Consider the following 24,240-nt stretch of genomic DNA (forward strand, 5'->3'; position numbering starts at 1 on the left):
TTTTAGTGGAGACAATCACTCCCTTTTGGTATGCTGTAAAAACAAAACTCCACTGCTTTAAGATGGCCGCCAGTTACTAACGGGTTGCCAGATCGGAAAGTCAGTCCTTAACCCAATATCAGTATAAAAATCGCCCAGTTCAGTACAAATAAACCCAAATTAGAACCTCCCACTCAAGATAAAAGTTTCCATTTTACATCACCACGTATATTTTGGTAATATAACCAGAAAAAAAATCAACGCTTCGAAACACCCTGTTGTGCAATCATTGCTTTTTCACTGATAAGCATCTTGGAAGATGTAGAAGAGGTTACACACCAATTAATTACGCGCTTATTAATCATTAAAAGTCAAAATACATCTATGGCAATTGATTTCACAGTCTAAATATAACTTTAATAACACTTTCCAGAGCCTATTTGAAATGAAGCCAAATATTTCTGTAAACATACATTTGAATTGGGCCGTCTGTCGGGTCGGGTCGGTTCGAATCGGGCAACTCCCCTTCCAGGCCTCCACGCGAACGCGCATTCGTGTCGTGCCCGCTTGTCACAGACACGCTTTCCATACCAACAGGCACGGAATTCCACAGTACGAGTCCGAGATTGCGCTTCGGGAGACGGGACCCACTTACGAAAAACCCTCGGCGTCGTACGGATACGTGAATCCAGCAATATTTAACGGGATAACCGACGTCCTGACGTCGGGAACATGAGCTAAAGTCAACCCCGGGGGAGTCCGCAGATGCAGGCGGCGACAAGTTTGTTGCTTCTCGGGGCCGTGTTGCTCCAAGGCTCGGGCTCGCTGGCCAGGGAAGGTGGGTAACTTTTTATCTCTTTTTGAGACACTAGATTACATATTTACACGCCTTTTAGCTCACTTTGACTTAACCTGACGCAATTCCGTAATGTTTTTATGTTGAAAAAGCCCCAAAACTGAGTTTAAACCGCTTTAAAGGTGGCTGGAGAACTTGTTATTAAGCCGGAAGAATCACACCTGTCGCTTCCAAAAGTTTGTTTGATTCATATTAAACGACTTTAAACTCCAAAATAAGTATTCATACTGAAAATATAGCTTATGAAAACTTAACACGACGAAAAGTAGTCAAGCAAAAAGGCCAGGTAACAATTACGAGAACCTGCCTTGCAACTTGTGGCGTGATTAGCCAACCAGAGGGCTAGTTTAAGGATTTATCGATTTTTACATAGAAATCGTCAATATTGATATCGTTATTATAAAATCGCCATGGTCACGATTTTTTTATTACTGAAACAGGATCTCTGGTGTTGAGAATTCTGTTCATTTGTGCCACCTTTAACAGCAGATATGTACATTTCATATTTTAATATCATGTTCAAATGTAAAATGATCACTATATTGCATACATATTTATCCTGTGATATGAATTTTAGAGCAAATCATTCAGCGTTACCAAATATATAGTATATTTCCATATTATTTATGTACCATGAACAGCAACAATGGTGCATACGTTTAAAAAATATTTTTTTTATTTACAATATTACTTAAATAATGTAAAAAAATATGTATGACAGCAAGCAGTTAACTTAAATGTATTGCATAACACTTGAGTGTCCTTGCATTTTTATTGTCTTATTAAAGATTTTATGGAAAACCTTATTAAATGCAATACACAAAATCAACTATGAAAAATTCTAATTTCAGCTTTCAAAATAAAACACTCCAATTTGTCCACTTCAAATGTTTTCATTACTGCTGATATAAAACTGATTTAAAATAATCAAGTTAAAAAAATTCATATATTTTTTTAAACCCTTACATGCCTTATCGTGTTTTGATGGTAGGATACAATTCCAACAAGAATATGTATATGTTAATTAATATTACTTTTATTTAATAAATCCAACTCAAACTCTATGAATGTTTGTAAACATGACTTGGTGAATTTTGTATTGAAGAAAAGGGTGACTAATCACAATATCGACCAGGAAAATTGCAATTAGATTGTTTTTTAGCTTGTCACTCGCGTATGTAAACAACAATAACAACAACAAGAGACGCCTTGTGCTGCCGAGGATCATTCCTGAGTCAATTATTCACCAGTGGCTCCAAAACAGGAGGACATTGTCTGATTAGAGAGCCACTTGTCTTGTCTGGCTGCCCAACGCAACACACTTTGGAATGAGCAACTTGCTAACTCATTCTTATACATGATATGTTGTTGATATTTTTTTCTCAATGATGGACCCATCTTTTCTTTCAGTAATCCCTCGAATATCACGGTTAATGTTGACCAGACATGGCCCGATAATCAAAAAATCGCAAAGTAGGGTCACCCCTATTATAACTTTTTTTTCTTCTAACCCTTCCACTTACGAGTTTCAGCGTGGAGTTTCACATTTTTATGAACTTTTTTTTTTTTTTTTAAATAATTAGTAGCAGAAAAAAATTGTGAAGAAGTGAAATGAATAGTAAACTCATTGGTTGTCATTTACGCTGATAGACTGACCAGAGTTTCTTTTAAAAAGAAGCCGTTTTTGCATTGAGAATGCAGTAGCTTGTAACTGATATATTACTTGAAATGGGGAAATATCAACAAGCTTCAAACAGTTCAAACTGCTTTAATGATGACTTATACATTCACTATTTCATTGATTCATTCAAATGGATTGGATTTTTATAGCTGTCCATGCCATATTAAGTATTGCTAACATGTACTTTACTATAACATACCTGTCAATTTCTAAGTTTTTCCCGTATTTTCTACATTTAAAAAAAAATTCAACATATAACAACTTTTGTACAACTTTTCTAATATTTTTTCTGACCTAAGACTTTTTAAATTAATATTTTTCCTACTGTTGCAGTATTTTTTTCAGTTTAACCCAAAATACAAACAAATACCAAATTTGTTGTGACTATAAAATCGATGTCCACATCTGTATCTACAGGTTGCGTTAATTAATTGGAAAATTCTGAATTTTTAAAAACTTAAATTTAGATTTTTGGGGAAATGAAAATATAGCAGAATGTAAAATTGAAAATTCAGTGGAGTTTAAGTCAGGAATCTTTTTTTTTGACATTTTACCAACACCAAATTGGACATTTTCATTGTGTAAATTGAAAAAATCATAGTTTTTCCTTGCTTAGCACACTAATATAATTTTTTTGTAATAACTACCATGGCAACATTTCCATTTCACTTCATGTGTGCATTTTCATTTTAGGGTCAACACAAAGATCAATATGAGTGAAAGTGTCATTTTAACTCGCTCCATATAACACGCTCAAAACTCAAATCAATAGCACTAATTCATCCCGGACGTGCCCTTCAAAACTTGTAGCGTAAGAGTAAAAAAAAAAAAAAAAAAAATCTCATAACTTGGCGGGGAGGAATCGTTTCAAAGATCCGCCACGGTACACGACGTACTGTCACGCCGCTGCCCGCCGTAGGTAAATAAATCCGTGTTGTTGACGGGAACAGGTTGGTGCACTTAGAATTACTGTCACACAACAATGGATTGGACGGCCTTCACCGTCTAATGCTGAAATATGATCATTGTGATGGTAATTTGGACACGAGCGCGCGTCGCCGCAGACTTGTTCAAATCCTGTTCTGCTTGTCTGTTGAGCAACACTTGTTTATTTGCCTTTCTTTTCTCACACGGTGGCGGCTTGAAAAAGAGCCGAGATGTCCGGCGACGTTTGCGCTGATGTCGCAGTAACGATGGTCGTAGTTGAGGATCACGTATGACTTCAAAAAGACGATAAAGTTGGACTTTTTTAATGCAATGCCGAGCTGCCGAATACAACGAATCTTCAGTAGTACATTGGTACCTCGACATACGATCTTAATCCGTTCCGGGACTGAGATCGTATGTCGAGCTTTTCGTAACTCGAGTGAACGTTTCCCATTGAAATGAACTAAAAACAAGTTAATTTGTTCCAACCCTCTGAAAAAACACCAAAAACAGGATATTGGATTGGAAAAAATGTTTTATTTCTTCTAATTCGCCATCTATTAACAAAGTAACACATAACTAGTGCAACGGCAACACACTTGTAACGGAACAAACACATTTAAATTAACTTGGATTAATATATACAGACACACTCAAACATACGTTTTATGTAACTTTACACAAAACTGAATTCATTTTTTTTTTTGTTTTTTTTCTCGTTCTGGCCGGGTTAGCTGTTTGCCACGCCTCCACCCTCACGTTCGCTATCAATGGGCTGTTTGCTGTTGTATTCCCTTCAAAATATTCCGAAAATGATGCACACAAATGTCCTCACAATAGGATAACGCACGACCACTTGCCAACGAGAAGTAGTCTTGAATAAGCGATCGCGGGAGCTAACAGGCTAAGGAAGAAATAACATGAAATGCAACAGCTGACCTTACCCACGTATTGATTGTGGGTAATGAAGTTTTATTCTGAGAAAGGGTGCCATTGGCTATCGGTGTTGTATGCACGAGTATACTTCATTACCCAGAAAGCCCTCTTTTTGCCCGCGCATGCGCATTGTGCGTTTCCTGGTCGAAACTCGTCTGAATAAATCGTTCAGTGCTCGTAGATATCTGTTATACACGAAAGAGATGCGGCAAAAAAGACAGTGCGCTACAATGATAAACAGCCTCTCATGTCATGGCCACCTGGCTTGGTCGCATCTCGAAATTTTTCTCGTATCTAGGGCGAATTATTCGATCGAAATTTTCATCGTACCTCGAGCATGTCGTAGGTAGAGCTGATCGTAGGTCGAGGTACCACTGTAGTTTACTATGCTGGTTTTTAACCAAACTACTAAATAAGCATTTTGTATCAAAACTACAAAATGGAAAATAAATCAAGTTGTTGATGTTTTTTTTAAGCAACTTACATGGAACGCGATTAAAATGTGGAAAGTTTTCATTTTTGTTCCGCTATTTCCACTTAGGTCGTGAATTTGTGATAAGTGAAGACACCACACAACTTTGATTGAAATGAGCTTAAGCAAAAAAAACGTTAGCTACACATGATTTACTCTATTGCGCCCAATCTGGCCCCTGAGCTTCGAGTTGGACACCTGTGCCCTAGAATGAAACCCAAACCACATGTCCTCCCGGCGCCCATTTCTCCACAGCTTTTTTTCCACTAGCCACCGAGTAAAGATTCCCCACAGTGGGTCACTACATCTGGGGTCGTAGCGTGTTACAATCCACACATGCACGCATAGCTGCCATGCTTTGGCCATCGGTCATACAGTGGATGGCTCCGCCCCCTCCTCTTTTTGCAGATATAAATGACTTCCTCTGGCACCCTGCCAAGAGACCCTCGATAGTCAGCGCACAAAAGTATAATGCGGTCCTGGGACTCAGTGGCAGGCAGCTTCAACCGTGTTAGAGCTGACGGGAACCCGGCGCAAGTGTCTTTCCAGCAAATGGCGCGCCGCAGGTCTGCCAGAAATACACGGCGTGGGTCAAATGTCAATCGCGGCACGTCGCTGTTTGAGCGCTGACGTCATGGGGTCAAGCGTTCCGCTTTTCCAATGGGATATCTATGGAAGGAAAAGTGTAACCTGTTAATATGTTCTTGGTTATTTCGCATCTCATCTTCTGAACCGCTTTATCCTCATTAGGGTCGCGGGGGTGCTGGAGCCTGAACACCCTGAATCGGTGGCCAGCCAATCGCAGGGCATGCAAACTCCACACAGGTGGACATGACCTGGATTTGAACCCAGGACCCCAGAGCTGTGAGGCCGACGCTATTTAAATTTATTTTTATTGTTGTTGACATTTTTAAATGAAAACAAACAGAGGAGGAAAAAAGTCATTTTTTTTTCTTTGTTTGTAAAAATATTTTCAATGGTAAAAAAAGTTGTCTTTTTTAACTCTTTAAATGTTTACTTAAAAAAATAATGAACACAACTACATATGATTTTTTTTAAATTTAAAAATGATGTCATAATATTTCATTCATTCTCTTCAATGAAACAAATAATGATTTAATCCATAGAATCATGACCTACAATTGTAACAAACATTCAGCTTTTAATATTTAGATTTGAATTTGGGACTATATAACCGTAAAGTATTATTTCTTTTGTTGAAAGATTTTTAAAATGGTTTAAAATTATTCTAATGAAACATTCAATATTGTTGTTTTATCTAGTTTAAATAAATCTAATTTAATGAAATATATAAAAAGAAAAACTTTATCTTGACTTATTTTTAACATTCAATAAAAAAAATAAAAATAAAAACATTTGGACTGTTTTGCAAAGAGTTAAAATAATAATAATAATAATAATAATAATAATAATAATAAGTACAATAGACATAGCCACCAGTGCACTTTCAATGACTTCATCCAAGAAACACTAACCAATGAAACCAGTGATTTCCTCCAATGAGTCTTACAATGTCATTCATTACCTTTTTGTTTGAAAACATCCGTCAAAGAGGGAGTAGGTGAAGCTTATGTTTGTGCTTTAAAAGTCTCTCAGCAACGGCTGAGACTTACCAAAAGTGCCGTAACTCTTAAGCGCCAACATATCTTTCACTCCTTTATTCCGTTTTACTGCCGCCACCTGCCACTCGGCCACTCGTCACTACGGTTTGGGGACTCATTTGACAGGAATGTCTTTAAGATGACACAGTTGCTCTACGTTGCAGTGTGCCTCGGCACCGACATGAAGCTGGCCCTGCCCTCCAGCGTCGATAACCACTACGAGACCTTGAAGCTGCTTTACACCGGCTGCCAGGTCGTCCATGGCAACCTGGAGATTACTCATCTTCACGGGAAACCGGACCTCTCCTTCCTGCAGGTCTTGAAAACATCCATCATAACAGACAGTTGTTATTTTCGTCAAACTGGGGTTTAGCGCCAATACCTTTCACGGCTTGTTGTTCATTTGCTAACAACTCTCCCACTTTAAATCTATTGGACCACTGATAAATCCATTGGGGGGAAGCTGCAGCTTATCTAGAGGAAGAACAAATTTAATTGGACATAGGTCAATAGTAAGGATTTTATATTTAGTGTTGGCTGTAACAATTAAAACAGGGCTATCAAATGTGGCCTGGGGGCCAATCGAGGCCGCAGAACGTTTTGCAACCCCCTATTTGACATCAAAATAGTATTAGTGTGATTATTCTGCCAAGAGGAATTAAAAAAAATAGTTTAAAAAGTAATAAACTAAAGTCAAAAAGTGTATGTATATGTATATATATACCTATATATATATATAGGTATATGTGTATATATAGGTCTATATATACCTATATATACATATACATACACTTTTTGACTTTCTATATATTATTTAACAAATTATTTTTATTATATTATACATATCTATACATCTATATCTATATATATACCTATATATATATATATATATATATATATATATAGGTATATATAGATATAGATATGTATAATACAATAAAAATAATTCGTTAAATAATATATACAATTTGTTGAATAGATATAATGAACTGCACACTAAATACATTTATTCATCTCATTAAAATTTTTTATATTTCTATTGAAGTTTGGTCAAATAAAAGCAAAACAACAACAAAACAGTAGGTGTAATCAAAAGTATTTTTTTTAAATTAGAAATTGGAAAAGAGAAAGATGTAAATGTTGATCTATTTTAAAAACTTCAAATTTCTACTTCATTTTCTAATAAAGAAAAAATATATATAATTAAAAAAAATTTTTAAATAAAATGAGAGGAAAAACATTTTCCATCTATTATTGAAAATGTATGACCTAATTTTATTCATATTGGAGAAATCAAAAAAGCAAAGTGCACAAAGTTTGCCCTGATTTATGTACGATGTACAGTCAATCCCTTGATTTATATCTGAACTGATTAGTTGATTAATGGCAAAAATAATTGTTAATTTGTCATCTATAAAAACAATCATTTGTGACACCTTTAGTGGGTTTAGCACAGACCCCTGAGGAACCCCACTACTACGTTTGTTCTTGTTTTTCAGGGAATCGTGGAGGTGCAAGGCTACGTTTTAGTAGCTCACGTTTCGGTGGAATTGGTGCCACTGGACAACCTTCGAATTATCCGTGGCAGCCAGCTGTACAACTCCAGCTATGCTCTGGTGGTGCAGGATAATCCTCCGGGCGCCCAAGGTGGACTGCGGACACTTCGTCTTCGCAGCCTCACCGGTGAGACACCGCACTCACGTTACGGTCACGTTACGGTAGTTAACTATATTCTTTACACTTTTTGATACTACCAAAGTAAATCATTCCCTGTAGTTAAAAAAAAAAACATTTTTTAAATGTAATCCCTATAGATTTTTTGACCGTAAGCGGTTTGGAAAATGAAAAAAATTATATTTTGAAATTAAATTAGTATATTCATATTTACTTATATATACATATCTACTTGTATTTTTTCCATGTTTATCTGTCCTATCTAAAATATTTTTTTGCAAACTGCATTTTTAAATTGATTTTAAAAAGACCAGGTACTTTATTGACATTTTTTAATTTGAAGAAATAAAAAGCAAATTAACATGAGAAAAATAAAAATGACAAATAGTATTTACTTTTTTTTTTTCATTTTTATAGATGTATAGATTTTAAAAAAAAGACCATATACTTTATTGCCATTTTTGAATTTGAAGATATAAAAATTTAAAATAGTAGTATTTCCTTTTTTTCATTTTTAGAAATGCATTTTTTTAATTTTTTTAATTGTTTTCAAAAAGACCATATACTTTATTGCCATTTTTGAATTTGAAGACATAAAAAAACGAATTAACATAATAAAAATTAAAAACAGCATTTACTGTTTTTTTTCTTCATTTTTATACATACATTTATTTTATTTTATTTTTTTAGAAATTACCATTTTTAACAGACAGGGTTCTCATAGCCCATGAAAACATGTTTTGCGGCCCCCATTTGACAGCTCATATTCATGTTAGCTGAATATATTTTTTGAGTGATCCATTTTGAGGCGGGAATCAATGAAGTAGTATTAAATAAAATAAATACAAAAAAATCAAATGATTGTTGACGTGAACAATATCAACTCCTGTTTCATCTCCTGGGCAGAGATTCTTTTGGGTGGCGTCTATATTTGGGGAAACCCCCACCTGTGCTTCCCGGACCCCAAGAAGATTGTGTGGCCGGACACCTTAGACGAGCAGAACATCCAGGCAGGGTTGCAACTGCGACTGCAGGCCAGGGCGCCCAACTGTGAGCACTCGGGCACACTCTTCCGCCCTTCACACATATCCACCACTCACACATATCTCCGATTCAGGTCCCAGTTGCGCCCCCTCGTGCAACGGCAGCTGCTGGGGAGAAACGGCACAGGATTGCCAAACCTGTGAGTTAGTTCTGTTCACCGTGGGTTCTTTTTCACCCAGCTGAAACTAAACTCTGGATCTTTCATTTTGCGCCTCCACACAGTGACCCGAATCAATTGCACGTCAGGCTGCCAGCGGTGTAAAGGACCCCTGCCCAACGACTGCTGCCACATGCAGTGCGCCGCCGGCTGCACGGGACCCAAAGATTCCGATTGTCTGGTGGGTAAAGCGTCATCCTTTATTTTTGTGAAGCGGAATCGTCACTACATCATTGTTCTACCTCGCAGGCGTGCCGACACTTTAACGACAGCGGCGTGTGTAAGGATAACTGCCCCCCGCCCACCATCTACGACCCCGTAACCTTCCAGACCAAACTCAACCCGGACAAAAAGTTCAACTTTGGCGCTACCTGCGTCAAGACGTGCCCACGTGAGGAAAAGCTTTACAAGCATCTATCTTAATTTAATTAATTTGATCAAGTAAATCACTCTGGAGTCTAACCCTAGCCAAACAATGAGTAAAAAAATATATATTTAGGAAAATATAGTAGTTTAAATGATTAAATGCTCCCCCTGCTTTAAATGTGTATATACATTTTTTCTCTTTTTTTCCAAAATTAAATTAGTAGTATTAAAATTATTAAACATATTTTTTTTAAAGGAATCTTTGTTTTGACAATTTTGAGGTCAACAATTTTGAGGAAAATGTATATTTAGGAAAATATGGTAGTTCAAATGATTAAATGCTCCCCCCTGTTTTAAATGTGTATATACATTTTTTCCAAAATTAAATTTGTAGTATTAAAATTATTAAACATACTTTTGTTTTTTTAAAGGAATCTTTGTTTTGACAATTTTGAGGTCAACAATTTTGAGGAAAATGTATATTTAGGAAAATATGGTAGTTCAAATGATTAAATGCTCCCCCTGCTTTAAATGTGTATATACATTTTTCTCTTTTTTTCCAAAATTAAATTAGTAGTATTAAAATTATTAAACATAATTTTTATTTAAAAAGGAATCTTTGTTTTGACAATTTTAAGGTCAACAATTTTGAGGAAAATGTATATTTAGGAAAATATGGTAGTTCAAATGATTAAATAACCCCCCCCCCCCGTTTTAAATGTGTAGTATATACATTTGTTTCTCCTTTTTTCAAATTAAATTAGTAGTATTAAAATTATTATACATATTTATATATTTTTTTAAATGAATCTTTGTTTTGACAATTTTGAGTTTAACAAACATTAAAAACACTTTGACTTATGTATAGATAACTACCTGGCCATGGATGTAGCCTGCACATTGGTTTGCCCTAAAGCCAACCAGGAAGTCATCATCTCCAATCCAGATGGTGACGAGACGCAGAAATGCGAAAAATGTGAAGGAGACTGTCCGAAAGGTGAGGTCTTTTTTTTTTTCTTAATGTTTGGATTCCTTTGCTGGCAAGTTCTGCATGGATTGTAATCATTTTTTTGGCGTGGTGTTGTGACTTGAATTGACAGTGTGTTATGGCCTGGGTATGGACAACCTTGGCGTCATGGACAATCACGGCGTCACCATGGTAACCTCTTCCAATGTGGGACAGTTCAGCTCTTGTAAGAAGATTTTTGGAAGTCTGGCCTTCCTCAGTCAGAGTTTCACTGGGTAGGTTTTGTTTCATCATTCAATTTGAATGGTTTATGATAAAACTAAATTTTAAAAAACACTTTTTTTCTCCTGTGCAGGGACCCTGTGAGCAACACATCCGGCTTGACTCTGGACCAGTTGACAGCCTTCAAGAACCTAGAGGAGATAACAGGTACAGAAATGTAAAGGAACACCAGTGCCAAAATGAAAATAAATTATGGAAATAATCAAAATCAAAAATGTATAAAAAATAAATCTTGAAATTAATAAATACAGCTTGGAATGAATAAATGCTTACATTAGAAATGTACATAATTGATATTTGAAACAAATAGATTGTGCCGATCGTGAAATAAATATTGAAAAAATGTGAAAGAATTAAATATGGATTGGAAGTAATACATAAAAATTCAAACAACTAAATATAAAATGAAATAAAAACTATTGAAATAAATTACATTCAAAAATAGCATATACATTTCATCAAGGAGATGAAATGTACTAATGCTGAATTTAATCTTGAAATAATTTAATAATAATTCTAATGAATATTGAAAAAAATATTTAAAATAAATACATATTTCAAAAAAATCCATTTAATGACATGATGTATTTACTCTATTTGATATTGGCACTCCTGGTCCTCCACACTGAGATAAGAGTTGTCTTGCAATAAACTTAATCTCTACTGTGTATTGCGTCTATCATGATTGGACTTTGCTTTTTTTTTTTGAAAGGTTATTTGTACATTGATTCCTGGCCACAAGACTGGACTAACCTATCTGCCTTTGAAAACTTGAAGGTGATCCGTGGCAGGATGCTCTACAAGTAAGACTTGTTCTTATGGACTCCCTTTCCTCAGAAAGCCCATTCTCTCTTTTCACTTCCCCTCCCCCAGGCTCGCGTTTCAGTTGAAACACTTTCAGGGTTATAAAGGCTAATTATTAGCCAGCCCAGCTGCTTTAACTGGCAACACGCGGCAGCCGGGACAAACCTAACAGTCATTTGCAGACCCGGACAAGTACAACGTGTTCAAACTAGGTCACGGCTAGCATAAATACATTGCCGGGAAGATGTGCTCGTGTTTAAAGAAAAAAATAAACAAAAACAACAACAACAAAACAATTCTCCTTGTTGACACGGGACCAAGTATGTCAATGTTTTGGTTTTCGCTCTCTTTTCCCAGGGGTGTGTTTTCTCTAGCTGTGCAGAACCTCCACATCCAGTCGCTCGGCTTGCGTTCGCTACGCAGCATCAGCGGAGGTTTGATCCTGTTGCACAACAACTCACAGCTGTGCTACACAGATTCCTTACCCTGGAACAGCCTGCTCCATCCCACCCAAGGGCCCCACTACATAGTCAATCACAACCGAGACCGCAAACTTTGTGGTGGGTACACATTAGAACTAGTCTCATAACGAATACAAGTAGCGATACCAATAAACCCTTCAAATGACGTCATCATTATCGACAAGTACTAAGAAATAATTTACCGGTGCTGTAAAATATATACCGCACTTACCTGCACATAAGCTGCACCCTTAAAATTGCCTTAAAATTGTTGAATTTTACAATTTCTCCCGTATAAGCCGGCCCCTGATTCACAATTTTCACCTCCATATCATGGTTTTAATAGGGAGTACAAATGTGTTATTTTAAAGGGAAAATCTTAAGAAAAATCATCGCACCTGGTATTTCTGAGATACTGTATGAATCAAAAGGACATTATTCGTGTGAATATCATAAGGAAGTTAGTCATTAATCCTGGAATAGTTGTTTTCTTACTGCAAAACCGAAAATAACCAACAAATAGTAAGTGTTACTTTGCCAAAATCTACTGGTGAAAAAGAGTATAGCAAGTCTTGTGCACATAAGCCGTACCCTTGGTTCAGTCATCATTTTTTTGTTACAAATACGGCTTATATGCGAGAAAATACGGTACTTTTTGAGATCATGTTTCCAACCGCTGGTCACCCTACTCAAGGTGGACTGTAAAAAAAATCCAGGTCTTCCCACGATGATAAACGCCCTATAATGCTTCTGTTATGAGTTTCAATAAATTCATTATTAGTCAATGACCACTGATTAAATGTTAGATGGTTTGCAATTGATAAAATCTATTAAAATTGGTTGAGAAAAAGGCAGTTCACTCATTCATATTCAACATCGGTTATTCTTGTCAGTGTATTATCAAAGAGTTTTGTCCAATTACATTGCGGCAGGAAAGCAGAAATGCAAGAACGTTGCCCTTCTGTTTCAGAGGCGGAGGGGCTCGTTTGTCACCCGTTGTGCGAGGGAGGCTGTTGGGGGCCGGGGCCCAGCCAGTGCGTCTCCTGCAAGAGTTTCCGGCGGGGCGCCGAGTGTGTTGAGCAGTGCCATCTCCACCTGGGGTGAGCTTCAAATGAAATGGTATTCATTAAAAAATTTCAATCGCCATGACCATGTTTGTCTTGCAGACCCGTTCGCGAATACATCGACGGATTCTCATGCATCGCCTGTCACGCCGAGTGTCGCCCTCTCAACGGCTCGGTCACGTGTCATGGCCAGGTAAGTTTAACCAATGGAGAAGCTGTGTTGGGATGCGTTGATCTTTCAACAGTGGGTCACGTGCCGTAGATTATGAATGAACATTTTCGGGTCACTTATGGCTGCCGTTGACGGCGATAGATCTCCAATCCATTTTGACTGGGAATCAAAATGGATTGGACATCTATGGTTATCAATGGCGCTAAAAGATTAGCTTTCATAGCCAGTCAATGAATTGGATGTCTGTCCTTGTCAATGATGGGCAATTAGATTAGAACTTTATTTCATCCCGTATTCGGGAAATTTCTTGGTTGCAGTAGCAAGACAGATATAAGACACACAAGACATTGTAGACCTAGTTAAGAAACTGGAGCCACACACAGGAAGTCCACAAGGTGGGGACCTTCTGCAGACTAAGACTAAGGTTACCACATAGTCCCTCAGTAGTCTGGAGGTTAATGTTAATTGTGGGTACGCGCAGATCAATTCCTGGATTAGTACTTTCTGGGCATTTTTGACAATTTCCTGTTGATTTTAGGGCATTTTTGGGTCACCTTTTATATATATCGGTCATTTTCCTCATTGGAAATAACTGGGGATGTTTTTGTCAAAATTGAGTGGAAGCGTACGTTTTTGACATTCAATTCCTGAATTTTTGGATGTGCATATTAGACAAAAAAGTTGGGCGAGATACATTTTGAAATATTTTTTTTTACCCATTGCATGTGAATCTTTGCTGCAAATGTTAGGGGTGAAAGTGAAATGAGTCTATGTCTCATAAGTCTTTGGAAGATTTTCAAGTCGGAATGGTGAGAATCGGTGAAAGTGCGCATGTGTACGAGGAGAAAAAAAATACAAATTGAAGAGCTTTTCAGGAAAAAAAGTCGAAAAATAAACCTATAACTACATGTGTCTGCAGGGTGCTGACCAGTGCAGCGAGTGCCAGAACTTCCAGGACGGGCAGTCCTGTGTGGAGCATTGCCCCAGCGGTGTGAAGGAAGACCACCAGACGGTGTGGAAGTACACCAACGCCACAGGACACTGTCTGCCCTGCAACACCAATTGCACTCTGTCGTGAGTGGACGCAACAAACGAGCACAGGGAAAGGAACAGTCTTACTTTTGGGGTTTCCCATCTTGCAGGTGCACTCAGATGGATGAGAGAGGCTGTCCAATCCATCCAAAAACAGGGTAAGATTTATTCACCTGTTACTCTAATTGTGTTTACACTCACCTTTTGTCTTGCTCTTAACCTTCTTTATCTAATAGGTAGCATTCGGAATGTGATGTCATGTTATGTAACAAATTTGAACAATTACTGGCCGTGTTTTTGTTTTTTTATTTTTTTTACCTTTAAGTCTATCTACAATGGAATCGTGCGTGGAAAGGGTGTCAGGTGGCTCTTTTTGGCCGTGCCCTGCGATTTATAAAGAGACGAGGAGGAAGTGGACATTTAAATGTTTGTTCAGTAACGTGAGTTTAATCTCCGAAGCCGGAACCTTCCTCAACATCCAGGAACAGATCCCAATAGAAAAAAATAGGACTATGAAGATAGATATATGAAGATATAAGGAGAATAAAGTCATAATATTACAAGAATTAAGTCATAATATGATGAGAGAAAAGACATAATGGTAGGAGATTATAGTCGTACATTATAATATTACAGGATTTAAAATGGTAATATTCTAAGATTTAGTCATTTTCTTTCTTACTTTTACATTAACTGAAAGTTGTTTGGTTTTCAATTTTGATAGTTTTTTTGTTGTTGTAAGGTCTGCATTTTGATGTAATATTAGATAAAATAGGTAATATTAGGAGGAAAAGAGAGTAGGAAAATCATGAGATGAATTATTTTTATGTTATGGGGTCCACATGTGAGTGTCTTGTGCCAAAATGCAGTGTTTTTTTTTAAATCCTTGTCGAAAATGAAAATTATTTTCTGTAAATCACCATCAGGCTCACTGTAATTCGGTCAAAACCAGGTCCAAGACTCCACCGCAATTTTACTTGAGGCAAAAGTTGTCTGACGTTTGCAAACCCTAGTTCTGAATCGTCTTTTTATTTTTTTTTCCCTCTGTAGACCGGGCACAACAATCGCAGCTGCTGTGGGTGGCGTGGTGCTCTTCTTCATCCTCCTCGCACTGCTGGTCTTCTACCTGAGAAGACAGAAGAAGTTGAAAAAGAAGGAGACCCTGAGGAGGATCCTTCAGGAGCACGAGGTGGGCACCTCACAGTCACGGTCGTACGCTGATGGGGTCCTAAAGGAATTTTTTTTTCATAGCTGGTGGAACCTCTGACACCCAGCGGAGCGTCGCCCAATCAGGCTCAGATGCGAATCCTCAAGGAAACGGAGTTAAAAAAGCTCCGAGTGCTCGGTGCTGGCGCTTTTGGCACCGTTTACAAGGTTTGGCTCTCATTAAAATTAGTTGACAACTACCTTCCGCCTCTTAAAACATTTATTTTATTAGAATTTTTTTAATGTTTTTTTTTACCTTGGTATCTTTAAAACAATGATTTTTTTGGTCTTTCTTGCAGTTGATTGAAGTCTTAACATTTGATTGATTAAAAATGAGCCAATTAATTGAAAAATAGGTTCAAATTGAACTGGAAAAATACTACATTTAACAAAAAAAATGCAATTTTTGTCTTTTTTTAGTTTGTGTTTATTTAAATTTTAAAATCTAAATATACTCTTCCTTATTAGGATTTCAGATTAAAACATAGTACCCTAAAATAAAGAAGGAAAAACTAAATGTTCCCTATTTTTAATTTAAAAAATAATTTAGTGTTTTAATTTTTTTTGTTAAATGCATAAACCATAAATTTTAGTTGAAAAATAGTTTCAAATTGAACTGGAAAAATAGTTTTAATACATTTTAAAAAAAGTCAATTTTTGACTTTTTTTTTTACAGTTTGTTTATATAATTTTTTAAATCTAAATATACTCTTCCTTATTAGGGTTTCAGATTAAAAACATAGTACATACCCTAAAATAAAGTAGGAAAAACTAAATGTTCCCTAAGTGTTTTAAAATTTTTTTAAATGAATAAACCATAAATTTGAATCATGTAAGCACCAATTCGTTGATGAATTGGGGGGAAAATTGTGATTAGTCAACTATCAAAATAAGCCTTTGGTGGACAAAAAAGAAAAACGTCCTCAAGAATCCATGCCGCTAATTTTCTTTTGACAGGGAGTTTGGACACCGGATGGGGAAAATGTGAAGATACCGGTGGCCATCAAGGTTTTACGGGAGAACACCTCCCCAAAAGCCAATAAAGATATCCTGGACGTGAGTGCTTCACAATTCCGTTATGTTGAGGTTGACGCGAAACCGGAGAAATAAGAGCCGACGGCATTGCAGGAGGCGTACGTGATGGCGGGAGTGGCCAGCCCTCACGTGTGTCGCCTGTTGGGGATTTGTTTGACATCTACGGTGCAGCTGGTCACTCAACTCATGCCGTACGGTTGTCTCCTCGACTACGTCCGGGAGAACAAGGATCGCATCGGCTCCCAGTTTCTCCTCAACTGGTGTGTCCAGATTGCCAAGGTGGGTCAACCTATGTGGTCTTAAACCCAGTTTGAGGACCCCTTGTCATTCTTTTCTTACTTGATATAGAGGACTTTTCCTATTTGTGTACCACAATTGGACAAATTTCGGGTTTCTTCTCCTTCTGGCGCCATCTGTTTTCCCCCGATGGATAGCAGGGCCCGCTTATTCATTTCATTCTATAATGATAACTTTAAATATAGAAATTTGTGACGATGGTGGTCAAACGAGTGTTGCTGTTGTGGGGCTCCAATTGGAAGTTAGCGCAGTGTCAAGCAGGACAATTTCCAAAATAAAATAACGGGTTCCTGGAAATATATTTATCTTTTGGGGGGGGATTTCGTGAATTGGATCTCGTTTTCATATACAGTGGTACCTCGAGATACGAGCTTAATGCGTTCCGGGACTGAGCTCGTATGTCGATTTACTCGTAACTCAAATAAACCTTTCCCATAGAAATGAACTAAAAACAAATAAATTAGTTCCAACCCTCTGAAAAAACACAAAAAACAGGATATTGGATTGGAAAAACATTTTTATTTGTTCTAATTCGCTATCTATTAACAAAGGAACAAATAACTAGTGGTTTAATATTGCTAAAATGTGCTTTATAGTTCTAAAATTAGACGGATTTCGCGGAAGGTAGAGAGTGACAGAGAGACGGCAACGCACTTATAACATAAACAAATTTAAATGAACTTGGATTATGATGCAGACACTCAAAAATAAATTTAATCTAACCTTACACTAAATGTAATTCTAATTTTGTATTAAAGTTTGATAACTTTCTTGGCTCTATTTGCCCCGCCTCCACCCTGACTTTCAGATGCAACCTATCGAGGGTTGTTTGCTTTTGTATTCCCTTCAAAATATTCCCAAAATGATGCACACAAATGTCCTCACAATAGGATAACGCACGACCACTTTTCAACGAGAAGTAGTATATACTCCTTTCGTATTAGAGATCGCTCCACCATTCGCACTGACTAACGAGGAAAAAACACTGAAAAAATGCAACGCTCCGCCCAGTGCTCGCAGAGACATTACAAAGAGGGAGTTGCGACCAGAAAGACAGTGCCCATGATGTTGTTATTAGCAGCCTCTCACGTCCACTGTATGCTCATATATCAAAATTTGTCTCGTATCTCAAGATAAATATTTGCCCGAAATTTTACTCGTATGTCAAATTCCTCGTATGTCGGGGCACTCGTATGTCCACGTACCACTGTATTGTTATTCATGCAGGGAATGAACTACCTGGAGGAAGTGCGCCTCGTCCACCGAGATCTGGCGGCCCGCAACGTTTTGGTGAAAAACCCCAATCACGTGAAGATCACGGACTTCGGTTTAGCCCGTTTACTCGATATCGACGAGACGGAATATCACGCCGATGGCGGGAAGGTAAAGCGGCCTGGTCTTTTTATTTTTTAGTCAGAATCATTCACTGACTCTCTCGTTTAGGTTCCCATTAAATGGATGGCGCTGGAGTCTATTTTGCACAGAAAGTTCACACATCAGAGTGACGTTTGGAGCTATGGTTGGTGTTAATCAGTGTGGGAGGAAATTTGGATTTTTTCGGAATGAATGATCTTTTTTTGTCTTATCAGGAGTGACGGTGTGGGAGCTGATGACGTTCGGCGCCAAACCCTACGACATGATCCCGGCTAGAGATATTCCCGAAGTTCTGGAAGGTGGCGAGCGACTCCCGCAACCCGTCATTTGCACTATTGACGTCTACATGATCATGGTCAAATGTTAGTACCTCATTTCCCTAGAATTTGTTCAAGAAATGTGAAACTATTACAGGGGTGTCATCTTTACCGCAAGTCGCATTGTAGTTTGTTTCCCTCACACGATAGTTTCAAAATTAATCCACAATTTATTTAATTTTAGGGGAAAAAACTAAACTATTTTTTGGGAGACTTGAGAAAAATGGAAAAGGAAGGCGAACTTGTTTTTAGGGAAAATAATATAAAGTAAAAACAATTTCAAAATGTGTATTTTACCTTTATTTCAAATGGAAAAACAGTTTTTTCATGCAATTTCAACAACTGTAAATATTTTAATTTGAATAATACAAGAGGAAAAATAGTAATTTTCTTTAATTTAGGATTTATTTGTTTTAATTGAAAATGTAAAAAATGGAAAATACAACAAATGTTTGTATTAAAAATTTGTATTTGTATAGTATCATATTTTTTAAAATAACAAAAGCTATTGCTGGATTTTTGCAGTCCTTTATTTTCAATAAGGAATACATAAATGAGTGAATTTAGAATTTAGAAGGAAATTTGAAGCGCCTGATTTCCTTTCGCTGGCCTCGCAAAATTATTTGGCAGTCCAGAAATGCCCCTCAAAGTTTCCACCTGTGTATGATTATCCTTATTATTACTACCCTCCCTCTCAAACGTGTTCACCCGCATTCTCTGAATTGTCTTAACGAAAGGTTGGATGATCGACCCGGACAGCCGACCTAAATTCAAAGATCTGGTGGGTGATTTTTCTGCCATGGCCAGGGACCCGCCTCGCTACGTCGTCATCCAGGTAAGCACCATTGCACTGCGGGACGTGAGCGACAAATGAGACATTTTGCCGTCGCAGAACGACGAACAAATGAGCCTATCCAGCCCGGTGGACAGCCAGTTCTTCCGGATGCTTCTGGAGGAGGACGGGAATAACATGAGGGAGCTGCTGGATGCCGAGAAGTACCTGGTGCCTCAACCCAACCTCTATCCAAGGCAGTCTGGGGACGGAGCGCCCTCGAACGGACCGTCCCGCCATCATTCCTATCGGGTTAGTCATTCCATTCCGGTCGACGTCACCTACTATTATCTCATTGACAGCTATAGACGTCAGTGATGAGATCATTTCAGTTCACGGCATAATTTATTTAAATTCTACAGCAGAAGAATGATTGCACCGCAGGATATTTTAATATGATTTTGCAATTAAATGACAAATTTGATAACTACATTAATTACGTTATTGAACCCAGGCAATATTAACTGTATTTTTTTCTGAATTACAAAAAAGTAGTACGTACATTCTAACCCTTTTACAAAAATTTAAATATATTTTTAAGCAAATTAAAATATTTTGAGATCAAACTGAATTGCTAGGTAGGTTTATTTTAAAAAAGCTTTTAAAGGTTTTTAAAATATTTATTTCACTGATTTCACTATATTACATTAAAATATTATATTTTACATTTAAAAAAATTCTGACAAAGTTTAATGAACAAAGTTACATATATACTTGTTTACCTTTTTCTTGTTGGTTAAAAACATTTTAAAAACAAAAATAAATAACCAGGAGAATATTTACCAGATGTATTAAGCATAGATGGCAACAGTCCAATCCATTTTAACTGGGAGAAACTGGCATCTTAACAATAAAACAACTATGACAATAGTTGCAGACTTATTTGATAATACATTCATCGTCGATGAGCTTATTAACCACGGCACCCCACGTTGCAAACTAACTCCTCTCTCCCAAGCAGAGCAGAGACCAGGGCTTAGATGTCGATCCCCCCACGGCAGCAGCAGCCCCTCGCACCGTGTACTCCTCCCTCGGCACACTAGGCCGTAATCAGTACCCCACCCTACCGGGGGGAGCCGGTGCCTCTAACGGTACATGGACGCCTCTCTACCCTACGCTGGCACGCAGCCCCTCCTCCGGCGGCCAGTCGGACTCCGTCTTTCTGGACGGACCCCCCGAGGACGCCTCGGTGGCTCCGGCCAGCCCCGGACGCTACTGCAAGGACCCCACTTACGGGAGCCAGGGCGAGTTGGAGACAGACGGCCCCAACGGGTGCCTTCATCCCCTTCATCTACATCACTCTCTACCTAGGAGAACTCATGTTTATCATCAAAACCACGTCTTGCCAGGTGGGTGCTTCTAAACGTCAATAACTCATTGGCTGTCGTTGATGCCAATAAAGGTCCAATCCATTTGAAGTGGGGGTGAATGAAGGTGTCTAACCCCATCCATCCATGGCAGCGAATTAATAATTAATTTCCTGTTCATTTGTTTTAATTTTTCAAATTATTTTATAAGGAAATACAAAGTGGAAATATTCTATTTTTATATATATTTAAATGTTGAATAGTTATTTTGTTTAAAGTGAAAAAATAAGTAAATGTTCTCTAATTTGTAGGTTTATTTTTATATCAACAAAAAACGATAGTATATTTTCTCTTCAAATTTTTATTGATATTGATTTTTGTATTTTAAATTAAAAATAGTAAAAAAAACTTTAAATCTTATTTGTTCATTTTTATTTTTTCACATTGCTTAAAGGAAAGATTTAAAGAATAAAACAGTGAACATAGTTTTTTTTTTTTCAAATCAATTTCAAAATTTAAAAAACGATGGGATCGTCATCGAGTTGGAAGGGGAAGCAGCTGAGACATCACGACCAAATGCTGCCCAATTAAAACAGATTTTTGCTGCACACATTTGAAGTGTCCAAGATCAATCTATCGATTAATGAGCAGCTATCACTGCTCGTTTATTTCAAGTAAAGCAGCCATATGAAATTGTTGTCGGCTTACAGAGAGCCTAAAGCTCTCAATAAAAGAACCGATATGTCTCGCAAACAATGAGCATTAATAGTAAAAGTATTGCGCCCACAGGGATGTCGCAGTTCAAACAAGAAATCATTCTAGCCCAATTACTGGCATGACATGAGAAAAATGAGCCAAAACGTTCACGAGCTGTCTTCTTTCTTGTTTGGTCCTCATTCAGAGTACGTCAATCAGAAGGTGGCCGAGACTAGACCGGAACGTCCGACCACGCTCCCCCGGAAACTCTCCAAAGTGGACCGCCGCCTCCCCAACGGCTTGAATTCGGGCCACAGCGTGGAGAATGCCAGGTACTTGGTCCCATCCAGCCCGCCCGCCTTCGACAACCCCTACTACCTAGACCTGGTGGCCAAAGCCAAAGCCGCGGTGACGCCAAACGGCTCGACGGAAGCGGAGCCCGACGGACAAGTCAACGGATTTGTCACTCCCACGGCGGAGAATCCAGAATATCTGGGCCTAGCGGACACCTGGAGCGGAAACACATTGACCTCTTAAGCAGGGAAGATAAGAAAACACGGCAGCTTGTGAAGTGAAGACGGAAGTCAATTACAATATTTATGCAGCTCAGCACGTTTTGGGGGGTCGTGCGGGTGACGATGCACTTCCACTTGTCCATTCATTCGCTCTTCCCGCTAACGTTTTATATTCCTCTTTCTGGAACAGCGGATTACGAGTGTAAATAATTCACCGTCAAAGAACATCTTTGGTTTCGGAGCCCATTTTTGCCGCAATTTCCAACCGTTTCTCCATTTCAGCTCCATTAGTATTCCGCTGGCTTTCTTTCAAACCCTAGCAGGGGTCTTAAAAAGGCACTTTGTTATGGTCAGAAGGGTCCGCTGTGTTGCCCATCTGGCCCAAAAGAATGAGGCGCTGTACGTGGAAGGCGGAGGCAGCTGCAGCTTCTTTGCGTTACCTCCCAAAATGGGCAAGCGTGCCTATCAATACGCGACAAACGACGGTACGTAAGAAATCCCTGCATGACCTCGAGGCCACTGAATGTATCCCAACAACTGTGAACAATTAACACAAGTGCTCATTTTTTAATCCTTTATAGGGCAAATGACATTTTATTTGAGTCATTGTGCTAAAAACAATCATCATTTTACACCATCAATCCTGGGCATTAACTTACCTGCTGGACATCACACTCAAAATATCTTGTCCACGTACGTATATATTTAATTAGACTACCCGGAAGGAGGCCTCAAGTTCTTGCTCACTTTGCTGTTGTTCTTCTTGGTGTGAACACAAGCTAAAATCGCTCCTCCTCTGTTATTCCCTGGATGAATCCGGATTAAATTTGGTAGGTATATTCTATGGATGTATACGCATCAGTCCTTGGATCCAGATAAACTATTTGGTTGCAGTTATCTTATTAATTTCATGGTGTTGAACATATCGCCTACCATTGACAACAATAGACATCCCATTTGTTTCAACTGGGAGGACTGGCCATTGACTGCTCTAAACCTTCCATTTACATGACTACTTGGATGACGGCGGTGTAAAGGGTTAACTGGAGGGCTCCCTTTTTAAAATTTAGCCAAAGGGAGAAGTTGTGTTCCCGCCACATTGCTCAAATTCCACCCGGCAACGCCGCAAAAGTGGCACAATGGCGTCCCAGTTAATCGTCAACTGCCTTTTCTGTCCTCATGTCTGCTGGTGGTCAAAGAAAGGTCAAAGTTAGTCAATGGGGGGATTGTCTGACCTCCCCGACAAAGTTAAGGATGCAAACTTTTGCTCTCTTTTTGTTTTCACTCACAGCTCAAACTTGCCAGAAATTTATGTTGACGTGTAATGCCCGGAAACTAAAAGAACTGCAGGAAATGGTGCTTTAAAATATATTACAATCAGATGCCATCGACTGCTGCCAACTTAACTTTTTAAAGTTAAGAAATCATTGAAATTAGTGTTTCAATCTTGACAAGCATTTTTTTTTTAAATACTTTGTCTCGGAAACATTTTTCCATGACATAATTTTACTGTAATAACTATATATTAACAGTATATTATTGGCTTTCTTTAAAAAAGGACAACTTTTAGTGAACAACATAAAGAGGCATTTTTCACACGCCACAAGCTTAAAACTTTTTGTACTGTTTCCCCAGCTTGTAAATACTGTTATTGTGAATATTTTGTGATCGGTATACTGTTGACAAAAATTCTAAGCACATTATGAAGAAAAACAGTTGTACAGTATATGAACTTGTTTCCATATTGTGTGTGTTTAAAGAATAAACCATATATATCATACACATTTAGAACTAGAAGCAGAAGTTGGAGTTGGCGGTGTTTGTAATTGGCGGCCATCTTAAAGCAGTGGACTTCTGCACAGGCTCTTTTGCAGTGAACCTAGGGTGAGTGATTTCCTCCACTAAAATCCTCTTAATTTAATATGGACATATTTCAAACAGTTCAGTTTATAACAAAATATTTTTACTTAGCAATGACTCAAGCTGAAGAAACATTGTTTTAACTTAGAATATGAGCAGAATAACTACAGGCTTTTGCCAATTTAATGTAAATCACTATTAGCACTATTTTTATACACTAATGCTATACACTAAGTTGTAGCGAGATGTAATCGTTATTTCAAGACTTATGTTAATATTTTATTGTACCTTGACAAGGTCTGACG

At 37.9% G+C, this 24,240-nt stretch overlaps 1 protein-coding gene across 1 annotated transcript; it reads left to right on the plus strand.

The window, feature by feature from the left end:
- The first annotated feature begins 479 nt into the window (after nt 1-479).
- On the plus strand, nt 480-23,878 carry erbb2 (erb-b2 receptor tyrosine kinase 2). Its single transcript, XM_077625525.1, has 27 exons — nt 480-817; nt 6,638-6,789; nt 7,973-8,156; nt 9,054-9,197; nt 9,265-9,330; nt 9,414-9,529; nt 9,598-9,739; nt 10,583-10,711; nt 10,815-10,956; nt 11,037-11,110; nt 11,676-11,766; nt 12,125-12,327; nt 13,199-13,328; nt 13,395-13,485; nt 14,384-14,538; nt 14,607-14,654; nt 15,547-15,685; nt 15,748-15,870; nt 16,660-16,758; nt 16,831-17,016; nt 18,262-18,417; nt 18,478-18,553; nt 18,624-18,770; nt 19,463-19,560; nt 19,618-19,809; nt 20,519-20,906; nt 21,766-23,878. Exons 1-27 carry the CDS (start codon nt 745-747, stop codon nt 22,095-22,097), a joined length of 3,876 nt encoding a protein of 1,291 aa, XP_077481651.1. The 5' UTR covers nt 480-744; the 3' UTR covers nt 22,098-23,878.
- The last annotated feature ends 362 nt before the right edge of the window (nt 23,879-24,240 follow it).

This window comes from Stigmatopora argus, chromosome 18 (assembly GCF_051989625.1).
Source record: "Stigmatopora argus isolate UIUO_Sarg chromosome 18, RoL_Sarg_1.0, whole genome shotgun sequence".
NCBI lineage: Eukaryota > Metazoa > Chordata > Actinopteri > Syngnathiformes > Syngnathidae > Stigmatopora > Stigmatopora argus.